At 42.4% G+C, this 10,728-nt stretch overlaps 2 protein-coding genes across 2 annotated transcripts in view; one reads left to right on the top strand and one right to left on the bottom strand.

The window, feature by feature from the left end:
- LTF (lactotransferrin) overlaps window positions 1-3,134 on the top strand; it is a 32,480-nt gene extending 29,346 nt beyond the window's left edge. Inside the window, exons 15-17 of the mRNA XM_006868813.1 lie at window positions 291-475; window positions 964-1,153; window positions 3,100-3,134. Of these exons, the coding sequence (XP_006868875.1) occupies window positions 291-475; window positions 964-1,153; window positions 3,100-3,134 (410 nt within the window). The remainder of the gene's footprint in view (window positions 1-290; window positions 476-963; window positions 1,154-3,099) is intronic.
- Window positions 3,135-9,095: 5,961 nt separating this feature from the next.
- CCRL2 (chemokine (C-C motif) receptor-like 2) lies at window positions 9,096-10,139 on the bottom strand. Its single transcript, XM_006868847.1, has one exon. It carries the CDS (start codon window positions 10,137-10,139, stop codon window positions 9,096-9,098), a length of 1,044 nt encoding a protein of 347 aa, XP_006868909.1.
- Window positions 10,140-10,728: the final 589 nt, after the last annotated feature.

Below are 10,728 nucleotides of genomic sequence, written 5' to 3' on the forward strand. Positions count from 1 at the left end.
CCAGCATTTATTGTTTTCTACTGTTTTTATCTTTGCTGTTATTGCTGGTGTGAGATGTTATCTCATTATTGTTTTGATTTGCATCTCTCTAATAGTTAGTGATCATGAACATTTCTTCATCTGTTTGTTGACTGCCCGGATCTCCTCCTTGGTGAAGTATCTGTTCTTGTCCCATTTTTTTGATTGGGTAGTGTGTGCATTTTGACAGTGGATTATTCGCATCCATTCAGAAAGAGCCCCTTGACTAAGCTGGACAGCTGTGGCTGATACCACCGTCCTTCTCTCCCCAGGAAAGAACACTGAAGCCTGGGCTAAGGATCTGAAGCTGGAGGACTTTGAGTTGCTGTGTCCTGATGGTACCCGGAAGCCTGTGACCGAGGCTCAGAACTGCCACCTCTCCATGGCTCCAAGTCATGCTGTGGTATCTCGGAAAGATAAGGCAGCATATCTTCAACAGGTGCTGCTCCAGCAACAGGTATGGACCATGAAGGCCTCCAGATCTTTCTGAACTGCATGACTCCTGCCATGTGGAATATTCACAGAACTCAACGAACCAGCCCATCTCCAGTCTTTCTGTCTGCCCCCTTGTTTGAAGCTGAGGTGGTTAGCAGTCTAGTACTTACCCTATAGTGCCGTACCACTACTTGTTATCCATAAGAAATTCTAAGAGATTAGCTACAGACTAAGAAGGAAGGAAATGCCAGGAAGTGAGATCAGAAAGTGAAGAGCCTGAAGCTGCCCAATCAGAGAGGCAGGCCCAAAGTCTATCTGATCCTGGGGGTTTGGGCAGCAGGGGGATACCGGGCAGGTGAAGAGTCAGCCAAGGAAGTGAAAAGATCCAGAGTTCAGTTCCCTCTGCTCCCAGGGCTGGTGCTGAATGGAAGACAAGTCCTTAGCCTTTATTAATCCTCAGACTCTCCTGTTTCCCCAGCCACTCACTGCCCATCTGTCCCTTTGACATAGGCTCGCTTTGGAAGAAAAGGAAATGACTGCCCACGCAAGTTTTGCTTGTTCCAGTCTGAAACCAAAAATCTCCTATTCAACGACAACACTGAATGTCTGGCCAAACTTCAGGGCAAAACAACATATGAAAAATATTTAGGATCATCATATGTCACTGCTCTGACTCGTCTGAATAAATGCTCCTCCTCCCGTAAGTGGTTCATAGATAGCACCACTGGGAAACTGCTATGGGGAAGGCCAACATATGAGGGACGGACCGCATTCTAAGGTTGATGATGGATCTCAAAAATTCCAAGGCAAAGCCTCTTCACTCCAGGAAATCATGGTCTCTTTGACAAGGTGGAACAATTAAAGAATAAAATAAAGCAGTAGGCAACATGCTAATTATTAATAATGCTGATGGTGACTGTCATGGAGTTTTAAAAAACTGCTAATTCATTTTAGTCAGCAAATGAAATGGGTATGTGTACATGTGCACTGAGAAATGATGGATTCATTTCTGTAGACAGTTTCTGTAATAGCAGTAACAACCTGTAAAAAAACAGTTGTATTCAAGTCGATTTCTACTCACAGTGATGCCACGTGTGTCAGAGTAGAAGACAGAACTGGGCTCTACAGGGTTTTCAACACCTGATTCTTTGGAAATAGGAGTAGACTTGAAGCTGAAATCTTTGGATTAGCAGCTGAGTAGTCCACCGTTTTCACCACCCAGGAGCTCCTCCCCTACCAACCGTATTGTTGTTGCTTTTGCTAAGAGCTGTGGAGTCGGTTCCGACTCATAGTGACCCTGTATAGGGTTTCTGAGGAGCAGATGGTGAGTTTGTACCACCAACCCTGTGGTTCAAACTGACCTTGTGGTCCAGTGCTTATGCTCCAGCACCACACCAGGACCCCAGGCCAACTATTTGCTTTTGTTAAGTTGTTAAGTGCTATTGAGTTGATTCTAATTCATAGCCACCCTACACAGGGTTTCCGAGGAGGTCAACCATTTGTTGTTGCTAAGTGCCCTGGAATCAGTTCTGACTCATAGCGACCCTGTATAGGGTTTCCAAGGAATACCCAGTGGATTTGAACTGCTGATTTTGTGGTTTGCACTCAGTGCTGATCCTACTGTACCACACCAGGAGTCCATACAAATTTTCAAACAATTTGAAATAAAATTAAATCCTGAAAATGATTTAATCATTTACATATACTTAGAAGACATAGCAGTGCTGTAAGATCGAGGCAGAGTCCCTGGGTAGAACATTCAGTTAAATGTTTGGTTAATGTTATCTAGTTATCGCCTGCTGCTAGAACAGAAATACCACGAGTGTGTGGCTTTAACCAACAGAAGTTTATTTTTTCACAGTTTAGGAGGCTAATTCGGTATGCTGGCTCTAGAGGAAGGCTTTCTCTTTCTGTTGGTCCTTGTCTGTTTCAGCTTCTATTCCTTGGTTGCTTGGTGATCTTCATGTTGTATCTCTCTTCCCTTATCGCTGCTTCCTTAATCTGCTCCTTTTATATTTTCAAAGAGATTGATTCAGAACATACTCTACATGAGTCCTGTCTCATTAACATAACAAAAATCCCATTCCCAAATGAGATTATAACCATAGGCATAGGAGTTAGGATTTACAACACATTTCTGAGCGAATTCAACCCATATTATAAATCCACGGTGGTTCCGATGCACCAGAGGCACCGTGGAGGAAAGTCCTGGCAATCCTTGTGGAGTGCAGCTCTTTTCTGCACACACGGGTCACCCTGAGTAGGAGATGACTCAGTGGCAAATGGTTTGATTTTTCGGCTTAGACTCCAGACAGTGGTTCTCAAATTTCAGCACTGTGGTCAGCTGGACTTCTGGTCGGTCACTCAGTCAGAGTCTGAAGCAGTGTGGGGGGAGTAGGAGAGTCTGAGAATGGAGGTAGGGCCCGAAATCTATCAGTGGTTCTCCTTGGGGCAAAACTGGGAAACCATGAGTATGACAAGCATTGCCTATTGTAATGGGTGGGAGAAGGGAAAAGTCTCTGTTTTCATATTTATTGATGATTTAGTGATTCATTGATTTGCTATTGATTTTACTAATTGAAAAAAATCAGCTTCTATTCCGTTAGCAGCTGGAGTTTTTCATCTCCTGCTCTGTTGTGTCCACAGCACTCCTGGAAGCCTGCGCATTCCTCAGGGCCTGAAGCCCAGGCCGGTGACCAGCCTCTCCCAGAGAGCCTCTGCCCTTTCTACGCTCGGCTCAATCCTCGCTATGCTGGGGGCTTGTCCTCCCTTCCAGAGCATGGAGCTTGCCTGTCTCATCTGTTTCACGGCTCCCTGCTGTCATCATAGCAAGAAATAAAATAAGTAATGCTGTTGATTTTCTCTCCTTATAAAGTGTCATTCATCTTTTCTTGAATTTTATACTGTCAACTTGTTGGTGTTGTTAAGTACCGTTGAGTCGGTTCCAACCCATAGCGACCCTGTATACGGTTTCCAAGGAGCAGCTAGTGAGCTTGAACTGCTGACCTTGTGGTTCAAACAGACTTTGCTGTCCAGCGCATTAGCCCACAGCGCCACACCAGGACTGGCCAAATAGTCACACAGTTGACCAAGTTTGCTCTCTCTTGCAGCTTTGTGTTCGATGTCTGAAATCTAAGGACAGACCATGCAATTGTTTTCTCCTTGGGAACAGTCTTAGCCATGGGGGCTCAGGAAAAAAAAGTAATATATACGAAGGGGCTTCAAAAAGTTCACAGGTAAATGGAATTTAAAATATTGGAATTTTTTTCACAAATGTTTGAATCACCTTCATCTATGGAGTTCTGATATGGCACTATAGGACAAGCACTGGACTGTGAATTGACAGCGCCATTAAGTCAGTTCTGACTCATAGTGACCCTGTATAGGGTTTTCAAGGAGTGACTGGTGAGTTTGAACTGCCAACCTTTCGGTTCAAACTGACTTTGTGGTCCAATGCGTATCCTGTGCTACACTAGGACTCCATAAGCATATATATACATGTTGTTATATACATATGGAGTCCTGGTGTGATTCAAACTCATCAGCCACTCCTTGGAAACCCTGTATAGGGTTGCTATGAGTCAGAACCAACTTGATAGCACTTAACAATATATATCTATACACACACATATACACACATTGTTGCCATTAAGTGCCGTCGAGTTGGTTCCAACCACAGTGACCTTGTATAGGGGTTCCAAGTAGTATCTGGTGAGTTTGAACTGATATATATATATATACATATACATACACACACACACACACATACACATATACAGGGTCACTATGTGTTGGAACCCACTCGATGACACTTAATAACAACAATATACATATATAAAGAGAGATTTATTTCTAGGGACTTACTCATGCAGTTGTTGGGGCTGACAGGTCTGTAGGAGGCATGCTAGAGACGTCTGGTGGCTTGTGTCCCAAGTTCTGTAGGTCAGGCAATAGAAAGAGCACAGAGTGCAAGAGTGAGTTCCGCAAGAATATCTATTTTTTAGTGTGAAAACTGAAAACACCCTAAGGAAGCTCCCTTTTTCACAAAGCTGACATATAAAATTAACCATCACAAGGTTAACTTGATTGTGGTATGACTACCCTGTAATTGGCCCTGTGGATCAGCACTGGACTGCTAGCTGCAAGGTTGGTGGTTCAAACTCACCAGTTGCTTCTTGGAAACCCTACACACCCTTCGCGTCAGAACTGACTCAATGGCACTTAACAACAACAACAACAATATGGCTCACAGAAAGGCTCTTCCCCAGCTCTGATATACAGGGTCTCTGTGAGTGGGAACTGACTTGATGCCACTTAACAACAACATGGTAATGTACATAGTTGACATCAGTGTGCATGTGTGTTTGGATGTGTGTATGTGTGTTTCCAGGCAAGGGACGACGTTGGTAGAAAGTTGTTGTTGGGTGCCAACTCATAGCACATCAGAACACAAGACTGCCTGGTCCGGTCCTGCTCCGTCCTCATAATCACTGTTATGCCTGAGTCCAGTGCTGCTCTTACTGTGCCAATCCATCTCATTTTGGATTGGCAAAAGGGGGTCTTCCTCTTTTTCACCAACCGTCCATTTTATCAAGCATGTTAATGTGTCAGAAGTATGAGAGACAAAGTCTTCTAAGGAGCATTCTGGCTGTACTTCTTCCAACACAGACCTGTTTGTTCTTCTGGCAGCCCATGGTACCTTCATGGTACCATGTATTCTTCTCCAACACCATAACTCAAATGCATCAATTCTATGGTCTTCTTTATTCATTGTCCAACTTTCACGTGCATATGAAGCGATTGAAAATACCGTGGCTTGGGTCAGGCACACCTTAGTCCTCAAACTGATATGCTTACTCTTGAACACTTTAAAGAAAATGTTGTTGTTAAATGCTGTTTAATCAGTTCCTACTCCTGGTGACCCTGTACAGGGTTTCCAAGGAGTAGCTGGTGGGTTTGATCCACTGACTTTGCAGTTAGAAATTCAGTGCTTAACCTGCAGTGTCACACCAGGATTCCTTAAAGAGGACAAGAAGACTTAATATTGTGAAAATATCAATACTACTGAAAGCTATCTGTAGCTATACTTCAATCCTGATCCAGAGCCAATTCTTTAAAGAGATGGAAAAACTAATCACAAACTTTATATTGAAAAGAGAAGAGACCCCAGATAACCAAACCAGTAATGACAAAGAACAAAGTTGGAGGCCTCACACTTCCTAATTTTAGAACTTATTTATCAGTCACGACCATCAAAACAGTCTGGTATTGTTACAACAGTAGACACATAGACCAATGGAAAATAATTGAGGATCTGTTTACCTATGGACAGCTGATCTTTGATAAAGGGCTGAAATCCAACAAACAGGAAAGCAAAGTGAGAGTCCCTTTAACAAAGAGTGATGGCAAAACTGAATATCCATTTGCAGAAAAATGAAACAAAATCCATACCTTACACCATATACCAAAACTAACTCACCACTCGATGACACTTAACAACAACAACATGAATATTAAAAGACATTTCCAAAAGAGTAAAAAGAGAATCTACAGATTAGGTTAAAAAAAAAAAGAAAAAAAAAAAGGGACTACTTTGTAAAACTTATAGGAAACTTGAATACCTCAACAACAAAAAGGTAAACAATCCAATTAAAAACTGGGCAGAAGCCATGAACAGATACTTCACCAAAGAAGACATGCAGGTGACCAATAAACATAGGGAGAAACGCTTGTGTTCATTAGTCATTAGAGAAATATAAATAAAAACATTGAGATATCATCTCACTCTAGCAATAATTGTTGTTGTTAAGTGCCATCGAGTCGGTTCCGACCCATTGTGACCCTATACAGGATTTCCGAGGCTGTAACTCTTTACGGAAGCAGAAAGTCTCATCTTTCTTCCTTGAAGTGGCTGGTAGTTTCAAACTGCTGACCTTAAGGTTTGCAGCCTGATTCATAACCACTATGCTACAAGAGTTCTGTCAATAATAGCAGCAGATCAATAAGACAGAAACAAGTTTAATAAAATAGAAAACAAATGTTTACTCCTTAGACTGCAAATGGGAGACTTCGGAGGGACTGGAAGTCTCATACATTGCTGGTGTGATTGTAAAATGGTGCAACCATGTGGGCAACAACATGACACTTCCTTAACAAATTGGAAAGAGAAGTACTGTTTGATCCCACAATGTCACTGCTAAATAGATATCCTAGATAAATAAGAGTCAGAACACGAAGAGATAAATGCACACCCATGTTCACTGCAGCATTATCACAACAGCAAGAATATGGAAACAAACTTAGTGTCCATCAATGGATGAATGGGGAAGCAACCTACAGTATATGCCTGAAGTGGAATACTATGTCATGTAAAAGAATAATGAAGAATTTGTGAAATACCTCATAATATGTATGCATCTGGAGGACATTACTCTGAATGAAGTAAGTCAATCACCAAAGGACAAATATTGTATAAGAGAACTGGTGTGGCACCGTGGGTTAATGTGCTGGACTACAATGTTGAACTACAAGGTCAGTAGTTCAAATGCACAAGCTGTTCCTTGGAAACCTATACAGGGTCACTATGGGCCAGAACTGACTCAACAGCACTTAATAACAACAACAATAACTATTATAAAAAGTCAATGAAAGGTTTATACACAGAAAGAAACTTTCTTTGACAGTTACCAGGGTTGGGAAGGGGACATGAGGGTAAACCAGTAGCAAGATAATATTGTTATTAAGTGTCATCAAGTCAGTTCCAACTCAAAACGATCTTGTTTCCAAGAAGTAGCTGATGTATTTGAACTACTACCTTATAGTTCAAATTAACTTGGCATTCTAGTTCTTATTCTGCAGTGCCTCACTGGCTAATTGCTGTTAAGTGTCGCCGAGTGGGTTCCAACTCAGTGACCCTGTACAGGATTTCTGAGAAGTGGCTTGACTGGTGAAGTTGAAACACTGAGCTTGTGGTTCAAATTGACTTTGCAGTCCAAAGCGTTAACCCACAGCACCACCCAGACGTGTTAATTTGAATGAAAGGAAAGGCAATATGCACCAAAGGGGTGATCAGCACACCCTCACTAAAGGAAGACACAAGAGGTGCATGAGAGTTATGGGTAACAACACGTAATCCTGCAGGATCGGTCATGTCAAACAGACATGCAAGCTGAACAGGCACAGGGAGGCAGCTAGGATGACTACAGCACAATCACACATAGGCTTGGCAGAGAGTGTTTCTGCAAATGTATTTGTATTGCTTAAATATTAGAGCAAATGGGGCAAAGATCTGAAGACTTCTTAGCCATAAACAAACATCTGGGAATGAATCACTGGGCTTGTGGGGTTTAGGACCACAGTCTCAGGGGACAATGAAGTCAATTGGCATAACATGGTTCACAAAGACAATGTTCTACATCCTACTGTGGTGAGTAGTGACTGGGATCTTAAAACTAGTGAGAGGCCATTTAAGAAGTTACTACTAGCCTCTCTCCCTCAGGAGGAAAGAACAGTGAAAACAGTCAAAGATTGAAGGAAACCATTAGCACAAAGGACTAACAGACCATGTGAACCACAACCTCCATTACCTTAAGACCGTAAGAACAAGATGGTGGTTATTTACCATTACCAACTGCTCAGAGCAGGACCACAGATGGTCCTGGATGGAATGGGGTAAAAATGTAGAACAGAATTTAAAATCACAAAAGAACACACTGGCCTGAAAGAGACAGGTGCGACCCCTGACACAATGGTTCTAAGACATCCTTTGAACTTAGAATTGAACCACCCCTAGGGATCACCTTGCAGTCAAATAACAGAGAGGCCTAGAAAGTGAACCATAACATTTGTGATCTCTTCTGAATAATCAGCCATTCGAGACCAGAAAGGTAGCATTTGCCCCAAAACCAAACTCAGAAGGCAGGAAGGGGCAGGACAAAAGGACTAGTGGAGTGGGAAAACCCAGGGAGGAGAGAGAAAGAAGAGTGTGCTAACATGGAGCGAACTGCAAGCAATGTTACAAAACAAAATATGTATAAATCGTTGAATGGAAAACTAATTTGCTCTGTAAACTTTCACCCAAACCAAAAATAAAAAAACCCAAAAAAACCGAAACCTTCAAAAAACCCTATGTCATTACCACCTTTGGATGAAAATTACTAATTTAGAACTGAAAGGGGGGAAATTATTTCTCTTTATAAGTGGGTTGCTTCTAATTTGGACCCTGGTCCAACTGGATTTAAAATTGTCTATTTCACAGGCTTTGTTGCCTAATTTTTTGGCAGTCTGCATTGCGAGACAAAGCAGAGGCTCTGGAGCCAATGACAGTTGGGTTCACGAACCATTGCTGCCACTTGTGTCATCTTGGACAGAAGTCTGAGCCTCAGCTTCCTTTGCAGATAAATGAGAATAATCCCATTTGTGCCATGGACAAGTAGTGAGACATGAAGGAGTTCACATTTGCAAAGAGCCTAGGAGAATGCTGGAGACAAGTTCAGTGCTTGGTAAATATGTTTTTATATCCCCTTTCCCCACTGTGTCTTATTTTACATACAAATGTGCAAAAAAATTACATGGCAAAAAAAAAAAAAAGACGATGGAACAAAAGTCAATGTGCAGTGATCCTGCCTTTAACAGACGCTGATTCATACAGCAGTGGAGTGCTCCTGCTCCTGTTGATCCTGTAATGGGTTTTGTTCAGATCTCTCCCTGGGGTGCTGTGCAGTGTTATGATTCAGGTGCAGCATGCAGCACAGACAGCTCCTGAAGTCCTGGTCAAAAATCACATGGAGGAGAGGGTTGATGCAGCAGTGGGTGGGGGCAATGATTTTTGTTATCTGAACAACTCTCTCCAGGCCATAGAGGCTCTGACAGTCGCTCAGGGAGAAATGTTCTTTGAAAGTAGTCAAGAAAAGTGCAATGTTGTAGGGTGCCCACATCAGAAGGAATACAACCATGATGGCAAAAATAAGCTTGAAGGGATCGTACGTCCTCTTCCTGATGCACAATACTTTTATCATTGGCACGTAGCAAATTATAAAAACAAATAAAGGAAGCAGGAGTCCCAAAATGTTCATCTTTAAGATCAGAAACTTCTTCCAAGATGTCTCATGAGTGGGCAGAAAATGAGGCCTACTAAATGAACATGTGTCTTCCTTTCCTTCCAGCTGAAACACATATTCAGGCAAAGTGGCCAGGATGGCCACTGCCCACATCAAGACATTGAAAAAGATCCCACAGGGCACTTTCCGGACCAAGGAAGTGGTTGGTGCGTAAGAAACCAGGAACCGGCATACTGTCAGAAGCACATTGAAACAAGCCTCGCTGTACAAACCAACGTTGTAGATGCCAATGAAAATTTTACACACGGGATTTCCGAAAACTTCTCCATGTGAGGCAGTGTAAGCCCAGAATGGCAGGATAAGCGAGAACAGTAAGTTGGAAATGGCTAAGTTTAGGAAATAGATGTTCTCCACGTATCTGAGTCCTTTATATTTTACCAAGATCAGCACAACCAGGAAATTGTCCAGAAGACAGACCACAAATACGGTGAAATACAGCTTCGGAACCAGCTGAGCCGAGAGAAACGTGGCGTCATATTTGTCACAGTGTTCTCTGTCGTTGTTTGGCAGATCACCCTCGATGAGTACATCGTAATCATCATAGGGAACCGATGTGTAGTTATCCATCCTCAGAAATGAGAAGTTATTTTCCCCTTTAGACTCCAGCTGCCACGTCCTGGAGAAAAACAAATAGTCAGAAAACAGGACAAGTACCCCTGTGGTGGTGTTAGGTGCCATCAAGCTGATTTCAACTCAAATTGACCCATGTGACAGAGTATAACTTCCTCGGAGGGCGTTCCAGGCTGTTATCTGTATGAGACCTGAGGAATCGCTGAGCTGTTAGTACCTTACAGCCATCTTTCCTCTTTCTTCCTGCTTAATTTGAGTCAAAGGATCCCTGGGAGGGTAGCAGAGTACGAACTGGGCTGCTAACCTCAAGGTCAGTGGTTTGAATCTATCAGTCAATTCGAGGGAGAAAGATGAGGCTTTCTGCTCCCTTAAAGATTTATAGCCTCAGAAACCCTATCAAGGGCCACTGTGAGTTGGAACCCACTCCATGGCGCACAACCACCACCACCAATTTTAGTATGTGTTAATTTACAACTCAGAAGATTAAAAATAAACATTTCTTTAACCAATGAGCAGCAAATGTAACTGCCGTAGTCACCAAACACTTTATATGCTTAGTCATATGCTATGTACTAATGAGAAAATA

This window comes from Chrysochloris asiatica, unplaced genomic scaffold, assembly GCF_000296735.1.
Source record: "Chrysochloris asiatica unplaced genomic scaffold, ChrAsi1.0 scaffold00124, whole genome shotgun sequence".
NCBI lineage: Eukaryota > Metazoa > Chordata > Mammalia > Afrosoricida > Chrysochloridae > Chrysochloris > Chrysochloris asiatica.